The 22,428-nt window shown below is 41.4% G+C and overlaps 2 protein-coding genes across 2 annotated transcripts in view; both read left to right on the plus strand.

Annotated features, from left to right (window-relative positions):
• Window positions 1-9,389, plus strand: part of MINPP1 (multiple inositol-polyphosphate phosphatase 1) — a 103,648-nt gene extending 94,259 nt beyond the window's left edge. Inside the window, exon 5 of the mRNA XM_089897867.1 lies at window positions 1,439-9,389. Coding sequence (XP_089753993.1) covers window positions 1,439-1,556 — 118 coding nt within the window. The 3' untranslated portion in view covers window positions 1,557-9,389. The remainder of the gene's footprint in view (window positions 1-1,438) is intronic.
• An 8,720-nt stretch (window positions 9,390-18,109) lies between these two features.
• PAPSS2 (3'-phosphoadenosine 5'-phosphosulfate synthase 2) overlaps window positions 18,110-22,428 on the plus strand; it is a 78,829-nt gene continuing 74,510 nt past the window's right edge. The window contains exon 1 of the mRNA XM_022569426.2: window positions 18,110-18,548. Coding sequence (XP_022425134.1) covers window positions 18,519-18,548 — 30 coding nt within the window. The 5' untranslated portion in view covers window positions 18,110-18,518. The remainder of the gene's footprint in view (window positions 18,549-22,428) is intronic.

Genomic DNA, 22,428 nt, shown 5'->3' on the forward strand with positions numbered 1-22,428 from the left:
CTCATTTATAATTCTATTACCTACATAACTGGAAGTATGAGGGTGGCTCTGGGGTGACTAACCAGCTGGGTTTACCCAGGACTAAAGGGCTTCCCAGGACTTAAAATTAGGACATTCCCAGGCAAATTGTGATGGCCAGTTACCCAATTTGGGTTTTGAAAGGCTCTGAGTCACATGATGTGACCATCCCATTTCATTGATCTATCTATTTGGAACTCTTCCTCTGATATTCTGTGACTGGACCTTGTTCTGAGTGATGGGCTCAAGAATAATGCCTTGAAGTTTAAAATGGGCCCTTTAGAGTCTATGAGACCTAAGACAAGCCATTTGCAATGGATTTTGAGCTCTCTTCAAGTTTTTATTGAAGTCTTGAACTCTGTTAAAATCAATACTTTGATAAAGCATGTAATCACTGACTGATTCATATGCTTTATAAATCTGTTCCCATGATTTGCTAGAGGTTGTGTTTTGTAACAAGGTGAACAAAGCCAGTGACAGGTGTTGTATTGCAATACCTTTCCCGTGAGAGGGGAAACCAAAGCAGATAAAAACTATGTGATGGATGGGAAGTTCTCCAAAGAAGTTATACAAATGGCCAATAAGCACATGAAAAGATGTTCAACATCGTTAGCCATCAGGGAAATGCAAAGCAAAACCACAACGAGATACTCCTTCACACCCACTGGCATGGCTCTAATAAGAAAGATGGACAGTAACAAGTGTTAGCCAAGATACGGAGAAATTGGAACACTCATACCTTGTTGGTGGGAATGTAAAACAATGCAGCCACTTAAGAAAACAGTCTGGCAGTTCCTCAAATCATTAAACATACAGTTAGCATATGACCTAGCAATTCCACTCCTAGGTATGTACCCAAGAGAAATGGAAACATATGTCTACACAAAAACTCACACATAAATGTTCATAGCAGCACCACTCACAGTGGCTAAAAGGTGGAAACTACCCAAATGTCCATCAATAATGGATAAAGAAAAAGTGGTGTTTTCATACAATGGAGCCATGAAAATAAATGAAGTACTGATGCATGCAGCAACATGGATGAACCTTGAAATATTACGCTAAGTGAAAGAAACCAGACTCAAAAGGCCACATATTCTATGACTCCATTTGTATGAAATATCCAGAATAAGCAAATCTGTAGAGATAAAAAGTTGATTAGTGGTTGCCCACCGGAGGATGGGGGAATTATGGGGTGATGGCCAACGAGTGCAGGGTTTCTTTGGGGGATAATGAAAATATTCTAAATTTGATTTTGGTGATGGATGTACAGCACAACTCTGTAAATATACTAAAGTCCATAGAATTGTACACTTTGAATGGGTGAATTTTATGCTATGTGAATTATGTTTCAAAAAGTTGTTAAAAAAAAAAAGAAAGAAGAGATTGTTCTAAGCCTTGCTTCTGTCTCACGGCACAGCCAAGACCACATTGCAAACCTCCTGACTCAACTAGGTTACATCAAACTCAAGTGCAACAAGCTGCCACTTCATCGGCCCCTCCCTCCATGTCGGCTGGGGAAGCTCCAAGGATTTTAAGTTCCTTTCACTGTGGAGTAAAAGTAAGTGATGAATCACCCTCCTACCACAGGCAATGGCAAGCCTGAAAAGAACTCTTGTTTGCTGAGTTTTTATCATTTTCCAGCGCTTTGGTTGAATCTATAGGAATATCTTTAAAGAACTCTCCCAGGAAGGAGAGTTTATTTATGATTTTAAAATAATGCTTAATTTATTCTCTGTACCCTGGAAGCTGGCAAGGAAAGAAGTTTGGTCAATAAAAGGCTCTGATGCCTGCTTTTCTATAGAAGTCAAGCTTCTTCCTTTGGACTCAACTGATATGAGATTTCTGATTATTCAGCCTGGGCAGGGCTCAATATATAAGTGCAAAAACACCATCTCCAATAAACGGTTTGCTAAGCAAACTGACATTATGAACACATTTTCAAGGACTCATAAACCGACTTAAGAGAACAAGTTGTCTTAAAAGTTCTCCAGATGAACATATGCGAACAAAGCTAGTAAATAAAAATGCCCCTTCCCTAGCCGGTGTCTATCTGGACACAGTGCAGGAGCTGGGAGTTAGTTCTTGTTGTTGGAGGCACTTGAAAAAATTTTAAAAGAATACCTTTTAAAGCTTTAAGATAAAAAATTATTGATAGTCTCTAAAGCCACTTAGGTTCCTCTTTTCACTTATGCAGAATGACTTTTCTACTAACAACTCCAAGGTAGTGAACATTGTTGTTTAATACTTTTTATTAAAAGGGTATTTCATGGACTTCCCTTGTGGTCCAGTGGTTAAGACTCCACTCTTCCAACGCAGGGGGCGGGGGTTCTATCCCTGGTCGGGGAACTAAGATCCCACTTGCCGTGAGGTATGGCCAAAAAATAATAAATAAAATAAATGAAAAGAATTTTTAAAAAAAGAGTATTTCATGCACAGGCATGGGAGGGGTTGCATGCATAGCCAGATTCTCTGGATTTGAATCCCGACTCTGCCATTTACGTAGGTACTTAACTTCTTTGTGCCTCATTTCCTCTTCTAAAACAAAGAACATAGCAATATTACCTGCTTTATTGGTTGTCCTGAAGGTTAAGTAAGTTAATATATATGTACAGCACTTAGGATAGTGTCAAGTGCTATGTGCATTAGCTTCATTGTCATGACTTAGCCAACTGGGCGTTGGGCCTAAAACAACAAATTAATCTTAACAACTCAACCTCACTTTTTTTGCACCACCTTGGGAATTTGTATTTGTAAAAGAACCCAATAATTAGACCATCAATGTGTTTAGCTAATGCTTTCTCATCAGAATTCTAATATGAAAAAAGGTGTCTATGGCCAAACGGTTTAAGGAATAGAATGGATAAGTAGGACTAAGTTTGAGAATGTTTTTTTTAGGCAGGGAAGTTTACAGAATCCCACAGATGATTTTTTTCCATACTTACTTGGAAAATGTCCTATGAATTAGTTTGAGACCCTCATAACTCCACCATTTTGGGAAATGTTTGTATCTGGTGTGAATCTGCTACCTAAGTCAACATCACTGAGCTTGTCATGTGACAAATGAGGTAAAATAATTGCTTCCTATTAGAATAGCGTTTAAAGATTTTAGATATAATAATTTCGAACTCCTATTAGACACAGGTGCTTTTTATGTTGCAAGTACATACATGTTCAACTTATTAGCATTTTATTTTTGGTTCTATTCAAAAAACATTCCCAAGATGGCCGGCTCATTTTAATGGAGACAAAAATTTCACATACCAGTGTGAACAGAGAAGTGAGCAGTGAGTATGGGTGGAAAGCATTTAATAATTGACTGAGATAGGAGGACAAGATTCTCATTTTGTTAAAGCCCTCTTTGCACTTCACGATGCAGTAACATTTTGGGATGGAATGAATATTGTTGATATCACAACTCCTTTGGGTGCTTTCACTCATCTGTTTTTTCTATAAGGCTTACTCTGAATATGGAGTGATCCAGTATTTATGCTGCAAGTCTGAAATAATACCATTCTTTTCAACTACTTAAAAATATGGAAATATCTTTTGTTCAGAATACGTGAGAGTGATATATTTCATCCAGAAAGAAAAAAAATTCAATGTTCTAATCCCCACATTTGAAAAAACTTGTTGTTTTTCTGAAAGGACCATGCAAATAAAATTACAAGGAATGCAGGTATAGTTATAACTGAGTTAACAATTTACCCAAGAGGCAAAGAGGGGTAAGTTGCTTTAAAATTTCATGGATCTGAGATAGTGATCTGATGCATTGCTAACCGTTAGAACTGAAGTATGTTATTGTTTCAAGCCACTGAGGCCGTGGCAATGGAGTGAAGAGGGAGCACAGGTCTGGGCTGGAATCCCAGCTGAGGATGGTGGGTCTGTTTGACTATAGAAATGGGCAAATGCTATAATCAAGGCTTGCTTTGTTTGTCCAGAGCAGAGGTCAGGAACCTTTTTCTGTAAAGTATCAGAGAATAAATATTTTAGGTTTACAGGCCATACAATCTCTGTTGCAACCACTCCATTCTGCCATTATAGTCAAAAGCAGACCTAGAAAATATATAAGTGAATGACTGTGGGTGGGTTTCAATAAAACTTTACTTACATATACCAAAATTTGAGTCTCATATAATTTTTTACATTGCAAAATGTTATTATTCTTTTGATTATTTTCAACTATTTTAAATTATAAAAACCATTCCTAGTTTGGGCCATACAAAAATATGTAGGCCATATTTTGCTGATTTCCAGTCTAGATTTAAGATAATAATGGTGAAAATTTTAATAATGAATATTAAACTTAAAAATTAGTCATGTTTGTAGGAGTTGATTGGTGTCTTGTGGGGCTGAGGTGAAAGGACACTTTGCTGACATTCAGAGCTTCTGATCTGAGAGTCTGCTGCGTGATGGAAAAGTCTCCTGGAATTTCTTTGAGATGCACACTGCAGCTCCAGCAGCCTGGCATCAGAGGTCCTTTGTTCCCTGCTCCAGAGAATCTGATATTCTTGTGACAGTTTTTCTGGGTCTGTGCTTCTACAGTGTCTGTGCTTCTTTACCTCAAACCTCTACTTCCTCGTGAATTCCATTGCTTCATGGCAACTGCTTAATGGCTTTTCTTGGTTTTTCTTTCCACTTCTGCTGCCAATACTGAATTCCTCTCTGTCTCACATTTAAATTTTTGCCTTCTCCAAATTAGGAGCAGTTGCCTGGCCCTGTCCCGGGCTGCACAGTTCTGGGTGTGCAGGCACGTTGGACCTAAAGTTTCCACATGGTCCTTTTTCCTGAGCATGGGCAGAGCTCAGGGCCATCCTTATGCTCCTTCACTATTAATTCCAATTATAATATCTCTTTCTCATTAAAAAATGGTCACATGCTCACATGCTTTTTAATCATTCCTTTTTCTTTTTTGTCTCTTTCTACCTCTTCTTTTCATTTTAGACTCCGAATAACAAAATAAAATATGACTCTTAACCAAGAGAGTGATAGCAAGGAATACTGCTAGTGATACACTTTTTATTATTATTATTTTTTTTTACTGAAGTATAGTTGATTTACAATGTTGTGTTAATTACTGCTGTACAGCAAAGTCATTTAGTTATACATATATATACATTCTTTTTTGTATATTTCTCATTATGGTTTATCATAGGATATTGAATATAGTTCTCTGTGCTATGCAGTAGGACCTTGTTGTTTATCCATTCCATAGATAAAAGCTTACATCTGCTAACACCAACCTCCCACTCCATCCCTCCTCCAGCGCCCTCCCCCTTGGCAACCATCAGTCTGTTCTCTATGTCTATGATTCTGTTTTATAGAAGGTTCATTTGAGTCATATTTTAGATTCCACATATAAGTGATATCATATGATATTTGTCTTTATTTTTCTGACTTACTTCACTTAGTATGATCGTCTCTAGTTGAAGCCGTGTTGCTACAAATGGCATTATTTTGTTCTTCTTTATGGCTGAGTAGTATTCCATTGTATATATATACCACATCTTCTTTATCCATTCATCTGTCGATGGACATTTAGGTTGTTTCCATGTCTTGGCTGTTGTGAATAGTGCTGCTATGAACATAGGGGTGCATGTATCTTTTTGAATTATAGTTTTGTCCGGATATATGCCCAGGAGTGGGATTGCTGGGTCATATGGTAGCTCTATTTTTAGTTTTCTGAGGAGCCTTCATACTGTTTTCCACAGTGGCTATACCAACTTACATTCCCACCAACAGTGTAGGAGGGTTTCCTTTTCTTCACAACTTCTCCAGCATTTGTTATTTGTGGACATTTTAAAAAATATAAATTTATTTATTTATTTATGGCTGCGTTGGGTCTTCGTTGCTGCACGTGGGCTTTCTCTGGTTGCAAGAGTAGTGGGGGCTTCTCTTCATCACACTGAGCAGGCTTCTCATTGCAGTGCCTTCTCTTGTTGCACAGCATGGGCTCTAGGCATGCAGACTTCAGTAGTTGTGGCACACAGGCTCAGTAGTTGTGGCTCATGGGCTCTAGAGTGCAGGCTCAGTGGTTGTGGTGCACCGGCTTAGTTGCTCCGTGGCATGTGGGATCTTCCCTGACCAGGGATCGAAACCATGTCCCCTGCATTGGCAGGTGGGTTCTTAAACACTGTTCCACTGGGGAAGTCCTGTGGACTTTTTAATGATGGCCATTCTGACTGGTGTGAGGTGATACCTCACTGTAGTTTTGATTTGCATTTCTCTAATAATTAGTGAAGTTGAGCATTTCTTCATGTGCCTGTTGACCATCTGTATATCTTTGGCAAAATGTCAATTTAGATCTTCTGCCCATTTTTGTATAGGGTTGTTTGTTCTTTTGTTGTTGAGCTATATGAGCTGTTTGTATATGTTAGAAATCAAGCCCTTGTTGGTCGCATCATTTGCAAATATTTTCTCCCATTCTGTAGATTGTCTTTTCATTTTGTTTATGCTTTCCTTTGCTGTGCTAAAGCTTGTAAATTTGATACACTTTTATTAATTTTTAAATTTTGAAATAAATTTAGACTTACAGAAAGATTGTAAAAATTAGTGGAGAGTTCCCATGTATTCCTCACCCAGCTTCCTGTAATGTTACTATCTTATAAAACCATAATACAATTATCAGAACTAAGAAATTAACATTGGTTATATCTAAATAAAAAGAGAGAGAGACAGAGACAGAGGGAAAGAGACCAGAGAGCTCTCTCTCTATATACACACACACACAGACACGCGCGTGCACACACACACACACACACACACACACATCCCAAAGAAAAGCCCTGTGAGGACACGGTATGAAGCCAAGAAGAGGGCCCTCACCAGGAATTGCACCCAACTGGACCTTGATCTTGCCCTTTCCAGCTTCCAGAACTGTGAGAAAATACATTTCTGTTGTTTAAGCCACACACACAAAAGAAAAGAAAATAAAAGACAGAAAAGAAATTAACACTGGTACAAAAACTATTGACTTTATTAGGATCTCATTAGTTTTTTGACAAATGTCCTTTTGGTGTTTCAGGATCCAATTGAGGATCCCACATATCATTCACTGGTCATAGCTCCTGTATAGGTGTCCTATGCTGTGTAACAAATTACCACAAATTTAGTAACTTAACACATATTTATTACCTCACAGGCTGCTTATAGGAGTCATGGCTTAGCTGGGTCTCTGCTTAGAGTCTCACAAGGCTGCAATTAAGGTGTCGTTAAGGCCTGGGTTTTTATCTGGAGGTTCAACTGGGAAAGAATCCTCTTCTCAACTCCCTCAAGTTGTTAGCAGAATTCATTTTCTTGCGGTTGTAGGATTCATGGCAGCTGGCTTCTTCAAAGCCAGAAAAATAGAGAGAGACTCCATTGCAAGACAGAGGCTGCATTTGTATATAATCACAGGGACGTAGCCAGAATCACATACCTCCCATCACTTTTACCACATCCCACTGGTTAGAAATAAGTCACAGGTCCTGCCCACACTCAAGGGGAGGGGATTACACGAAGGCATAAATACCAGAGGGAAAACTATGGGGCCACCTTGAAGTCTGTCCAACACATCTCCTTAGTCTCCTTCAATCTGTGATGGTTCCTCAATTTGTCCTTGTCATTCATGACCTTGACCCTTTAGAAGAGTACTGATCAGTTATTTTGTAGAATGGTCTCAATTGTGTTTGTCTGATGTTTCTTCATTAGACTGAGATTATGGATTTTTAGCAAGAGTACCACAGAAGCAATATGCCCTTTTCACTGCATCAGATGAGGAGGTACACGATGTTGATGTTTTATTGCTTGTTATGATAACTTAGATCATATGGTTAAAGTGGTGTCTACTGGATTTGTCCACTGTAAAATTACTAATTTTTTCCCCTTTTTAATTAATAAATATCTTGGGATGTAAACTTTGAGACTATACAAATATCTTATTTTCCCCTTGAATTTCCAAACACTAATTTAAGCATTCATTGGTGGATTTGTCTGCAACAATTATTATTGTGATGTTCCAATGGTGGTTTACTGTTTCCTTCATTCTTTATACATTTATTATTTGGAATCTCTCGGAAAGAAAGGTTTGCCTCTTCTCCCCCATTTACTTATCCAATAATTTATTTATGTTAGTATGGGCTCTTAGATATTTATTTTTTCCTATGAGTTATAATCTAACACTATCATAGATTTTGTGGCTCAAATTGTTCCAGCATTGTCCATTAGGAGTTCTATCAAGTGGTTCCCATGTCTTTTTTTTTTTTTTAAACATCTTTATTGGGGTATAATTGCTTTCCCATGTCTTTTTAACATGCCCTCTTCTTTCTGTCTCCTTCCTTCCCTCCCTCCCTCCCTCCCTCCCTCTCTCTCTTTCTTTCTTTCTCCCCCCTTCCTTCCTTCTTTCCCCCCTCCCTTCCTCCCTTCCTTCCCTCTTTCCTTTCTTTCCTTCTTTCTGTTCTCCTTTTAGCACTTCCTTACTTTCTGGCACCACAAGATGCTCCAGCCTCATTTTGTATACTTTCTGCCTCAGCTCTGGATTCAACCACTTCTCCAAGAAGCCCTGGTTCCTTTTATTGGAGAATGATTATTTAGAAATCAAGATCTGGGCACTAGGTGTACTCATTGCTACTGTAATGCCATTGCTTTTAGACCCTCTCACTGGACAGAGCTAGGAAATATAAGCATGTATATACTAACACATTTATATACACATATCTATATTTCTATATCTACCTATCTGTATATATATTAAAAGCCTGTGAGTTCATGCTAATATCTCTGATTCCAACCCAGCCCTAGCAGGTTCATCCTAGCTTTCCCAGCTCCTCATTTGTAATTTTTTTCACTAACAGTGAGAAAGCTGGCTCTTATTACCCATAATATATTTACCTATTTGTTCAAACTTAATACACGTATAAAATAGTCTCAGAATTGCTAACCCATATCCCTGTGAGAAACAAATTTACAAACTAGAGAACGGTGTTTGCATACAGTTCTTTTTGTCTTTAGCTTTACAGTGGGCAGTCAAAATGCTCTTTTCTAATGTAACATAGGTTAGTTCTTTGCCACTGTCTTCAGTGTGGTCATGTTATTCATTTATAACACATTTATGTTCATATTTTACCATTTGTATTTTATTTTGGATTTCCCCCACATACAGTTTTTTTGTTGGTCTGTTTGTTTGTTTTTAGTTCACATTCAGTAAAATTTACTCTTTGCAGTATACAGTTCTATAGGTTTGACAAATGCCCAGTCAGGTGTCTGCCTCCACAGTCATGGGACAGAACTATTAGGACAGTTCCATTGCCCCCTAAACCCACCCGTACTGCCCGTTAGAAATCAAACTCTTCTCCCCACCTCAACCCCTGGCAACCACTGATCTGTTTTTTAACCCCTGGAGTTTTGCCTTTTCCAAAATGTCATTTAAGCAGAATCATGAAATATTTGGGGGGGGGGGGAGTCTGGCTTTTTTCAGTTAGCAAAATATTTTTGAGATCCTCCTATGTATGTTGTTTTATGAATCAGTAGTTTCTTCCTTTTCATTGCTGAGTACTATCCCATCATATGGATGCACCACTAAAATGTAGTACATCCATGCACCAATTTATTCATTCACCATTTGAAAGGTAGCCAGATGGTTCCCAGTTTGGGGTGATTATGAATAAGGCTGCTATAAACATTCATGTCCAAGTTTTGGTGTGAACATAAATTTTCATTTCTTCTGTGTGAAACCTTAGGAATGGGATTGCTGGGTCACGTGGTAAGTGTATGGTGATATACCTTTTTTAAAAATAACAGTTTTGTTGAGATACAATTTACATACCATCAAATGTATTATACAATTCAATGTTATTAGTACAATCACCACAGAGTTGTGCTACCATCACCAATTTCTAATTTTAGGACATTTTCACGCCCTGCAAAGAAACCCCATGCCCATTAGCAGCCACTCCCAGTCCCCTCTTCCCTCAGCCTAGGTCTGACTTCAGCCTAGGATTCTTTTGGTGCGCCCTGTACACATCTCTTTAATGGAGCTGACCCACCCTTGTATCACAGCTCAGAGAGCTGGTGGAAGACCATTTGCAAGTAAGAGCCCTGTCCAGGCTTGACCTTGCTTGGAAGCAACTTCCCCCTCCCCTACCCCCCCAGAAGGATCCCTCAACCGGGCTCTGATTTCATTCTTTAAGTCCCTTGTTCCCAAAGTGTGGTCTGAATTATGCTTGTAAGGGGAAAAAAGGAATGTTGTTTTCTTACTTTAAGTAAATAACTAAATTTTAAAAAGTAACCAAGTGTAATAATCCATACCATTCCTCCCAAACAAGAATTATAGAAGGGGGTAGGGTGGGAAATTTCCTTTATAATTCCATAGGAATTACTTTACTGCATGTGTGAGATTCAAGAAGCCTAAATAGATGAGATACCATGTGCTAGAGAAGAAACTTGATCCTTGCATCAATTCTTCCCAAATTAATGCATAATTTATTTATTAACAATTCAATAGAAGCCCTATACAGTTTTAGGGAGCAGGGCAGGGAGGCTTAATAAAATAATTTAGTAATTAGTCTGGCAGAACAAATGACCAAAAAAGTTCCAAGTTATAATTTATAACTGATCTGCTTCTCATAGTGGCTCCCTGGTGGAGAATCATAAGGATTTATTACTCAACAATTGCAAGGGGACACCCCTGCCAGCTAACATTTTGCATCACGGAGGAAGCACCACACACCGGTAGAAGAAAGGATAGATTTTTCAATAAGTAATGTTAGAAAAAATGATATGGTGGGACAATATTTTCAAAATATTAACTGATTTTTATACCTAATATTCCCCTATCCTGGTTCTCTACCATTCGCACAAGACCATTCTGGGCTCAGGATGGAAAGTAGAAAATATAACTGGGGTTTCCCCCCGGTTTTAAAGCCTAAAGCCCTTAAGAAAAAGAAAGAGCTCTGAATAAACAAAGCGTCTGGGAGAAAAGCACTGAGGCCTAATTAAAACCCCTCAACCAGAATTAGAACTAAGCGATCTTATGGAAGAATTCCCAGGATGGGATTCAGGAATGTGTGATTTTATAAATGTAAATTTTGTGCACCGGTTGGCTAGATTAGTGGTTCCCTACCTGGCTGCAAAGTGGAATCACCCCCAGGGTTTAACATATTCAGAGCGGGCCCCATCCCAGAGATCCGTAGATTGAGAGGGAGAGAGGGAAGTCCAGGGACCTGAATTTTTTTTTTTTAAAGCTTCCAATGTGATTTTAATGATTAGTCAGAGTTGAGAATTCCTGGTAAAGTCTATTTCCTTCTTTGTTAATCCTGTAAGACATTTTATTCACTGTAGTGGGATGATTTTTAAGAATATTATCCAAGGTTATCTCCCCAACACACCCTTTTCTTCTCTTTCCACTTACTTTCAAAATTTCCTATAAAAAAATTAAAACATACGGGTGAGTTGGAAGACCTATATTTAAGGCAATGATCTGCAGAACGTGGTCCCTGGATTAGCAGCATCAGCATCACCTGGAAATTGGTTGGAAATGCAATCCACGCTACACTGCCAGGGTGAGAAACTCTGGGCATGGGGGAGGGGTAGCAGTCTGTAATTTCACACAAGTAATCTTGATGCAGCCTCAGTTTTGAGAACAAATGATTCTCTTAAAGTCAAACTTTGAAAACTTCTGATGCCCGGGACCCACCGCCAGATTTTGATTTAATGAGTCAGGTGTGTGGTGTCCTCAGATGGTTATAATATACAGTGAAGTTTGAGAGCCCTTGGAGCTTCAAAAGAACTTCCCCCTGTTCAGAGCAGAATTTTCTTTCTAAACTAAAAGTGAAGAAAACAAAAACAAGTGTGTGTAGGGGCTGGATGTAATGAAGAAAAGACAGTGTTTTAAGAATAGGGGGATTTCAAGGTTCAAGCCTAAGTTTGTTTCAGCAGTGCATATTAATAATTTGGGCCAATATTTATGATTTTATTATAATGGGACTGTTGCCCCATTTATCTTTAGGTGCCTAAGATTACCCCTATGATTATAGTTGTATTTTTAGTATTTTTTTTTTTTTCCGGTATGCGGGCCTCTCACTGTTGTGGCCTCTCCCGTTGCGGTGCACAGGCTCCGGACGCGCAGGCTCAGCGGCCATGGCTCACGGGCCCAGCCGCTCTGCGGCATGGGGGATCTTCCCGGACCGGGGCACGAACCCGTGTCCCCTGCATCGGCAGGCGGACTCTCAACCACTGCGCCACCAGGGAAGCCCTATTTTTAGTATTTGATTATTAAAAATATTATATGAAGGTCAGGAAATGAATTTGATAACATTGTGCGTTTTATTCTTTACTGCAGCACTTAAATACATTTGAAAAATAGAAATATATATGTAGAACGATTACGTTTTAAGAAAATGCTTAGCATCCATAAAAACTTTCTTATAATACTTTCAGGAGGCCTGAGGCTCATAAGTTGGTGACTGTTAAGGATTTTTATACTTTTATCTAAAAGACATGGAAAGAGCGAGAGAGATTATATTGATTTTTTTTACTGCTTATCTTCCTATGATGTGACTATAATAAAACCCTTCCAGAAGGTTTGGGACCCACTAATAAATTATGTTCAACATATTATATTCCAGTTCTTTGCAAACTAGCCATCCATTTATGGTATCTATGATATTCCCTAATAATTCTAATATTAATTTATTACATCGCCGTATTTCTCAGTTACGTTGAGAACACTTACCATGTAACCCCATATAAGTTGTTTCCAAATGAAACATTTCTGTCCTTCTACAATTATAGCCAAATTTCTCAAATTATAACTCTAATTTCTTGGAATATGTCATGTTTTGTGATATTTTCTCAATTTTAGGCCAAATATCACGATTTCCATTTCTTTCTTTTTTTTTTTTCATGTGGGATCTTCCCAGACCGGGGCACAAACTCCGTGTCCCCTGCATCGGCAGGCGGACTCTCAACCACTGTGCCACCAGGGAACCCCTCTTTCTTCTTTGTTTTTCCTTCTCTCTTTCCTTTATTCCTTCTCTTCTTCCTTCCTTAAAACTATTGTCTTAAAATCTACTAAGTTTAGTTGGATTTTTCTAATAATTTAAATTTAAGTTAAATAATTTGTTAATTCAATAGTTAATAGTTAAATAATTTAAGTTTAGTTGGATACTTTTCTAATAATTTAAAGGCTCTAAGTGACATAGATCGAGTTATCTTCCACCTTGCTAAACATCTTTAAAAAGAACCTGTTGAAGACTGAAAATGCAGCCAATTAATAGACTCAAGTAATTGATTTGCCTGCCATTAAACAAATGCAACTTGTTTCCACTGAGGTTTGTTGAATTTTGGAGTGAATTTTCCTAAATACCCTAAATGTTTCTATTTTGCAAAACGTGTGCACATACTAATAAGTGTACTTCTTTTTAAACTGATACAAAGAGTAGACAAAAAACTATGTACTGGATTCCACCCGAGAAATGGCAGAGGAGCCTTACTCTGCCAGGAAGTGTAGGCCTTTCCTCTGGTTGCCTAAGTTCTGTGGGCGGCCTTTTGGTAATTGGGTCAGAGTTGTGCAATCTGGCTGTCAGCAGCTTGTCTCTGCTCTACCTGGGTCTTCAGTGACAGGCTGAGGCACTTGAAGGAGGCACAGGGGATACCGGGGTAGGAAATGAATGCTTCGTGCAGCTGGGAACATCAGTCCAGGCAGCCTGGACCATCAGTAGGGTCACAGATCACTCTCCTATCTAGCTTTCTTTTATCCTTGAAACGCAGGTTAAATTATCACCACCCATTGGAATCTCTTCGTGGTCATCACGTGTGCGCGCTTTCCCTATAACTTCGAATATCCCTTTATTCTGGCACTTAATCACATTCCCTTGGAATTGTTTGTGTACGTATCCATCTCCTTCACCTCAGGACGGTGACTTCTCATCTTTGGACACAGCAAATGTCTCTATGACTAATGAGTAAATACAAGGCCAGCCACATGGCTAATGCACCCCAATGAGCATAAAGAGAACATGCAAAATCACGTCGCTGTCTAATTGTACATGGCACGTCCTCTATTACAGCCTTCAGCCTTCCCCCACTCTTCCGTTGTATCTCCTAAACTCAGCAATACAGATACTTATAATTTTCTGAACATACCATGTTATTTCATGCGGCTCTCTGCCTTTTCGTTTTTGAATTTACACATACCCTCACTCTGGGGAGGGGAAGGCTGGCAGAACCCTACCCTTCTTTCAAGTCTTAGTTTATGTATAGTATTCCCCAAGAAAAAACCTGACATCTCTCTCCACTCTCCCTCCTTTCAAAGTTGAACTCTGTGCTCCCACAAAATCCTTCCTTTTAACTGACTGGCCAGTTTAATCCACGCTCTCCATTTCTTCTGGAAAAGATAATGACTGATGCCCACAGCACACTCAGTGTTCTTTGACAGTAGGACACACTGGAATGCCCACACACTTTAGCACTTCCACTCCCTACGCTGGATGCTTACTGAGATCCATTGTGTTTATTTCCAAACCTATTTATATAAGCCACTTGTACCTATTAGTGTAACTAAGTAATTTAGTTAGATGTGACTTAAGTGAATAGCATATGAGTGGGAAAAAAGAGTTGTGTTTTCCATGAGAATAGATGGATGCTTTGGAAAGACCCTTAATTTTTAACTCTATAAAATATCAAACTGGAAATTGTTGAAGTTGCCTATGAAAGTGGTTTTTGGAACTCCCACCAGTGTACCCATACCACAAGAGAAGCCTTTAGCCCTACATCAAAGATTAATGAAGTGCATGTGTTTAAGTCAAAATAAAATGTCTAAGGTATGCATGTATCATTTTTACCTGTCCTAGTAATATATTGTAATGTACTGGGGTGGGGTTGGGAGGAAGAGACTGTCTCCTTCACTAGATTGTTTCTTGAAGGCAGGGACCATGTCTTGCTTGTCTTGGTAGTACCTGTGTCTGAGAATGGGAAGAATATTTGAATCCTAGAGGACTTTCTCTAAGGACTTCTTGACCCAAGGAAATGCTACACTTATTTCTGTACACGGGGTTTCAACAATTAGGTCCCTTTTATGAATTACAGCCACTAGGGGGCAATGCAACTGCATTCCTTTGAAACGGCCAATCCAGGGAAGATGCCTCCAAACTAGATCCCCTAAAATGTGATAAGCCTCCCTAAAGTGTATTGGGGAACCTGCGGCATAAACATCTCATCAACACCGTCATTCTTTGTATATGTGTTTCCCTGTTTATTTGGGGAAGCTGACTCCATTTTTTCTAAACAATGAAAGGACCAAGTAGTAATCACCACCTTATTAAGTTAGTTATTATAGCTGAACCAATTCCTGGAAGGAAGAAAACAAAAGAAAAACAGGAAGAAAATTTTGAAACCCTCATGCAAATGTTGCGAGTAGTATCAAGGATTGTAAATTGGTACAGTGCAGGCCACAGTGTCTTACAGTGGAGTCTCAGAGGAAACACTACTGAGAAAGTTATGGAGAGTGTGTCCAGATGACTGAACAGATCTCAACCCTTCCTTCCTTCCCCTAAATGAGTCTCCTCCCAGTTCTGATGTTCTAGATTCATAGACTTCAAAAATTAAGCTGCTGGGCTTCACAGTGGTTGAGGGTCCGCCTGCCAATGCAGGGGACACGGATTCGTGTCCCGGTCCAGGAAGATACCGCATGCCGCGGAGCAGCTGGGTCCTTAAGCCATGGCCGCTGAGCCTGCGCTTCCGGAGCATGTGCTCCGCAACGGGAGAGGCCACAACAGTGAGAGGCCCGCGTACCGAGAAAAAAACCCAAAAGACAGAAAACAAAAATTAAGCTGCTAGTTGCTCATATCTTTTCAGAAGGAATGTCCTCTCCTAGGAGTAAGAGGGTAGTGAGAGGAGAAAGAATTCCAAACGTCACCTTTAAAAGAAAGACCCTGGGAAAATAAAAAAGAAAGATTATTTTACTTTTCAGTGAGTTGCCATGCTGAATTACAACTAAACTGATGATCTGTGAAGTTAAGGGATCTTAAACATCGCAGTTTGAGTCCAAGGGAGCTGAGGCCTCCTATTTCACACGTCTTTGAAAGTAATGAAAGAATATCTCTGTTCCAAAGTACTCTGTTTGAGAATTAATTAAATCTAAAACAAGATAAACAGTCCAGTTTGCAATTATCATGGGGGTTTTGAAGTAGTTGAACTAGAGGCTGAGTGATTCACTGCATCTGGGGAGCTGACTGACCTGGGTTTGAGTCTCAGCACCGCCCCTAACTAGTGAGGAGGGTCAGATTACCTCCCCTCTCTCAGCACCAGTTTTGCATTGCCCATCTGTGAAATACAGGGAGAGGGAAACTGGACAAACGATCGCAAAACCTCCCCCAGGTCTAAACAGTCATATATTTCTTTTCCAGGAAGTTGCCCTTATGGATTTGCCCTTAACATCCTTCTGTTTCAGCTTTTAAAGAGGCAATATGAAAAAAAAACAATCATGCAAATTGCTATTTCTCTATCAACACTTAATTTACCTTTTCTCTTAGGGCAGAATCTGGCAGGGTTCAAAATATGGCTGGAACTGATACAAGTGGATTTTTCCAATAAAATTAGAATGGGATGTTACTGTTTAAACCCCCAAAATTCAAAACATGCTAGTTTGTGTGCAGAACAGAAACTCAAACCCAGCATTTGCCCTCTAGCTGCTCATATCTGAAGGGAGTGGTGGCAGCTTACTCCAAATGAGTAAGAAAATAAATAAACTGATATTTCAAGACTGGACAAATATGTAGGCTGCCTTTTAAGTTTCTGACTCCTGCTTTATTTGGTTTTTTCCCAACTTCCCATGGAGAAAGGCAATCAATGAATGAATATTCAGATCTTTAGTGTCTGTCTGGAAAGCTGACAGTCTTCCAGAAATACAATTAGATATGAAAGAAAAGTTCCAATCCTCACTTCCTTAGGCTATCACTTCAGCCTTTTCACAGAAGGAAGACCAAAGTTGGAATGGGCAGTGTGGCCCTTGGGCATCTTCATGGTTCTTTTGTACTATCCTATTGATCTGTTTGTCACATTGTGCAAGGAATTAAGGTACAGAGGGGTGTGAGGCCTTGTGACTGCCCTCAAGGTGCTGTCACTAACCATAGCTTCTCCTTCCTTACTTTTGCTTGTCCCAGACATTTGAGTTAAAAGAGTTGCCCTCTGATAAAACCTTGGAGCCCTAAGGCGTAGTCCATAAGCCTTGTCAACTTGGGCCTCCTCTTATTTTTTTGCCTCAGGGCCCATCCTGATTGCTGAACACAGGGAAGTACTATAGGAATGCTTTGGGGGATGGACTGAAACAAGTGGCTGGGCTACTACTGACCATTTTCCCGGGCTGGCCTTGCCTACTCAACTTTGTGAGTCGGAGCAGTGCCTCAGCTGGCCCATCTGTAACAGGAGGAAAATATTGTGAGCTCCAAAGGAGTGAATGCATGTAAACCCCTTAGTCCCATGAATGGTGCATATAAGGTGCAGGCAGGCGCTGCGCCTCCTGATTTCTTCTTTTTTTTTTTTTTTTGCGGTAAGTGGGCCTCTCACTGTTGTGGCCTGTCCCGTTGCCGAGCACAGGCTCCGGACGCGCAGGCTCACGGGCCATGGCTCACGGGCCCAGCCGCTCCGTGGCATGTGGGATCTTCCCGGACCGGGGCACGAACCCGTGTCGCCTGCATCGGCAGGCGGACTCTCAACCACTGCGCTACCAGGGAAGCCCTTCTTCTTCTTCTTCTTGATCATCATCATCATCGATGCTGATGCTGGTGTAGAAAGCCTGGACTGTGGAGGCTGACGGCCTGGGTTTGAATCCCCTCACTTGGAAGATAATCTTGAGAAAGTCTGAAAGCCTCAAGTGCTTCATGGGAGAAAGTAGGACTCGATGCCTGGGTCAGGGGCCACAGGAGGCTGAAGGCAAAGGTCAGCAGAGTGCAGAGAGAGGACCAAAAAATGTCAACCGTGGCTGTTATTACTGCAAATGAAGACAAGCTGGGCATCGGTGCCCACTAAGGACCATGCCGACAAGCCTGCCGGTTTCAAGCAGGTCCCAGAGGCAGGAAGCCTTCCTTGGAGAGGCGCGGGGGTGGGAGGTGGGGGAAGCTCAGGCAGCCACTGGGAGTGGGAACGCGGAGAGCGAACTTGACCTCCGACTGCACGCGGGGCGTGTCCATCCGAGCCCCCGGCTGCAAGGTCCTGCCTCCGACCCGGGCTGGCGGAGCCGCTCCGGGGCGTAGGGGGCCGGACCCGGGACCCCGCCCAGGAGGCGGCCGGGTCCCCTGGGTTGGGCGCTGCTGGCGGAGCCGACGGGGCGGAGAGGAGCACGGCGGGAGGAGGAGGGGGAGGGGGCTGGTCAAGGGAAGTGCGACGTGTCTGTGGAGCCTTTTTATACCTCCTTCTCGGGAGTCCGGCAGTAGCCACTGCCGCCGCCACCGAGCGTCCTAGCGCTTCCGCTCCCAGGAGCTGGGCTCCGAGTTCCAGCGCGCAGGGCACCGCCGCAGCCAGCCAGCATGTCGTCCGGGGTCAAGAAACAGAAGACGGTAGGCTTCGAGTCTCCTGCCTTCCTACTCCGCTCCAACCCCGGGACTCTCGGAGGCGAGCAGCCCCGGCGCCGAGGCTGGGGCGCGGGGAGGAGGAAGAAGAGGAGGAGGGAAGCAGGAGGGCGAGGTTCGGCCGGGACTCCCGGGGCAGCCCTTGTCGGGCAGTCACTTCCCGCCCCGCGCCTCTGGGAACCTGCGCCCCGTGGGGTCGTCACGGCCGGGACAGACCTCCGGAGCTGGCAGAGTGGGTCCCAGTTAAGAGAAAGGACCAGAGATGGGAAATTTCCTTTCTTCTCCAAAAGCTTTTCCAGACCCATCTTTTCTTCTGAATGAGCTCCGCGCGGGTACAGCGGGTGGTGGGCTGAGGGAACTCGGTCCTGCCAGGTTTGGTCGCGGGGCACACGTCAGTGAGTCATTGGGGTTTTGTCCACGGAAACTCCTTGGAGTGGACTTTCATGACAGGCATTCATAAAGGAAACTACGACCATCTAGACGTAAGGGAGGAAATTGCATTTCTACACTGGCAGGACTCTAGCTTGATTCAGCTCCCTGTTGGAATCGGGTGGCACCTCAGGTTCAGTCATGGGGGGCCCCTCAGCTTGGTGGAGTGAGATGAGGGGACTGTTTTCAGGAGGCTCAATCTTATCCAGGATTAATCTGGGCCATCCTATTGTGGGAAATAGAGGGTTCCTCGAAAAGTTTCTTTCCCACTTAGTGATGGGGGCTCCTATAAAATTTGCATCCTTAAACATGGCAGCAGTGATCATAGACTCTTAGAGTCGGAAACAGCCTTGTAGCTACCATTTGGGCCACACCAGGGGTGGTCTGCAAGCCTTGTCCAGATCCCAGCCAGCAGTCTGCTGGGCACTCATCTTTTCACTACCAGACTACAAGCCTCAGACGATTATGGTGGTTGGGGAATGGGCTGACCTCTCTCAAGCAGTTAGACTTGTGCTTGGCACATAGTAGGTGATCATTAAATAAATGTTTATTACTATTATTATATAATACTTATTACTGAAATATCTTTGAGGTGTTTTTGTGGCAGGCAGCGGGAGAGGTGAAAAAAATATGAATTGGGGAAGGGGAGTGGAGGGGCCATGCAGGGGCCAGGAGTGTGGACTTCAGCACCAAGGGGAAGGGAATGGGGGCTCTTTGGTTTCGGGGAACCACACTGGACCCCCAGGAAGATCCAGGGGGAAGGCGGCATCAACTTGAGAAGGGAGAATGGTCGGGGTCCAGTTGCCTTTTATAGGAGCGATTTTAAAGTGGAGAGACTCTCAGTATTATATTTGAAAATACTGTTAAATGCAAATCACTTGTGTTTTATTCCTATTTAATTTTATTAATTTCTGTAAAATTCTCAAGGGTATCTTCTAAATGATAACCTGCTGTGGCACTTAGTAGCCTTTTATATCAGTGAGGTTTTAATTCTTACCTCCTTGCTTTCATCAAGAATTCCTTCCCAATGGGGTTGCTTTGTCAAGCATTAGTAATGAAGGGATAGGTGGTCTTTCCCCTTCATGCCTCCAGTCAGCAAGAGCCTGTGAAGTGAAAGGTTTGAAAACATGGGTTTTACACACTGATCGCGGCAACTGCACAGACAGAGAAAGTGAGAAATTTGAGGGCCGGAGGGTTTGGTTTTTGTATTTACACATTTGGAACCTTCTATTTTTTGTTTGGAGGGGGGTGTGTGTGTGTGTGTGTGTGTGTGTTCTGCATAGGATGAAATTAACGCCTGAAACAGCTAGTAGGACTTGTGAACTTTTATTTAGCCAACATGGTTATAATCCAGGGCACCAGCACAAGTTCCCCAAAGGGGCGGATAGACACTATTGGGTAAAGCAAGTCAGCTGTAAGTGCATATGAAATCTCTCAAGCTTTAAATATTAACTCAAAATGTGTTTTGAAACTTTGCAAGCCAAAACAAAATCTGTCCACATGTGTGACCTCTGAACTAATCAATTATTTGAGAAGTGAGTGTTGCTGATCTAGGAAGGTTTCCTGGAAGTGAGGCTGGGCTGATCTTTTTAGGGACTCGCAGAAATCATTACATTATGTTCTCTATTGTCAACAGAGGATGATCAATTCAAACCCCAGGTACTGCAGTAACTCCAAATATTTGTTGAGCCCCTACTGTGTGCCAGCCAGGATACTGGGGTGAATACATCTTTCCCGGGATTTTTTTAGCCACACTCCCTGGATGAATATAGCCTTTTAGTTCAGACCACTGTTAGAGGAGTAGGTAGTTTTGGTTTAAATGTGAGAAGGTAGGATGATTTTCTCACAAGCTTGAGAAAAGTAAAAAAGGAAAGTTTCTTTTATAAGGGAAGGTAGCACATTCCTCCTGTGTTAGGCATCCTTACCATGGCAACCAAAGACAGCTATGTGTCACAGCCCTCCCTCCCACCCTTGATTTACTTCCAACCCTGGCCACCTCCCATCCCGTCGACACACACATAGATCCCAGGAGAAGGAAGGAGGCAGACTGCAGCCAGAGGACTGGAAAGAAAGGCAAAGGCCTGGTCCTTTCTTCTTGCATCATGTCCTGGATTAGCATTTTTCAAGGCCCACAGACAATATTATGTCCTGGAGACAACCAATCTAAAAAAGTCAACTGAGATATTAAAATATTTTCCAAAGGGTCAAACAAGCCAGTGTTTGGAAGGGAGTGAAGGGCTACTGAAAAGTTAAAGCTCTCCCTAAATGTAAGTAATTATCCACCTTTTTATTATTTTAAAAACTCTGTACAATATTCCATTATTTTCCTGGAGGTAGCTACTTTTAAAACTATTTGAAGATGCTGTGTAAGACAAGACATGAATTTCCAGATGAGCAACCATTGGAAGGAAGGAAAAACAAATACTTCCCAGAGTCCTGGCCCTAAGCTGTGCTGTATTTCATTTTATCCTCACAGCAGCCTTCACCCCAGAAAACCGAGCCTCACTTCTAGGGGAGGAGAAATGCCAGGAGCAGGTCAGGATTTAAATTCAAGTTTGTCCAACTTTGAAGCCCCTGCTTCTGCTCCCTCTATTTCTCTGGCCCATAAATTCCCTCATCTGTAATGACTTACCCCTTACAATTGTTGTGAGGAGTAAATAACTCCTAAAAACTGTCTTGCTCAGTTCTAGGCCCATATGCAGTTGCTACTGTTACGATTTTTATTACACCATACTGTCTTGGTTTGCCCAGCAAGGAGAAGAAAGCACAGGCCAGACCATTCCAAAGGCTCAGTAAATGACAACCATAAGAATATTTAATAAAAGCAAACAAATAAAGAAGTATAGAGGTGATGATTTGAATTCTAATTGTAAAAAGCTGAATAGAAGACAAAGGTTGATAATTAGTGTGGACATACCAGAGTAACCCAAATAATCAGCAAGATTTTGCCAACAACCTTGGCCAAGAAAGGCAATCTATATATAAGTAAATTTTAGACTAATTTCTCTTCACCCTTCCTGTGCCTTCAACTGTTTCCAGATCTATCTTAAAATTAATGTTGTCTGATTCATGCTGTTATTTCATGATCATCTCTTTGGGCTTTTACCATATATCATTAACTCTGAGTTTTTTTTTATCTCTGAGATAGTTATCTTTATTTTTCAGCACTTTGTCTTCCTGTTAATGCATGTGGCTCTCTGGTTTGCTTAGAGGATAATTAGGCTGAACTCAAACATGGAACCTTTAGGGAATGAGAGTCTGAGAAAGGAATCAGTGATGTCAATTTCAGTCCTAGGCGATTACTGTTTATTTCAAAACCTGTCACTAAATAGTAATGGGCACTCATCTTTGTGTTTGGAAGTCTTTGGAAAACACAGAAACTAAAAGTAAATAAACATAAATATAATGGCATTTCAACTAACCTTTCATCCCTTAGGTG

Source organism: Delphinapterus leucas, chromosome 16, assembly GCF_059928025.1.
Source record: "Delphinapterus leucas isolate spDelLeu-1000000601 "Yukka" chromosome 16, BTC_Dleu_Yukka2, whole genome shotgun sequence".
NCBI classification, from domain to species: domain Eukaryota; kingdom Metazoa; phylum Chordata; class Mammalia; order Artiodactyla; family Monodontidae; genus Delphinapterus; species Delphinapterus leucas.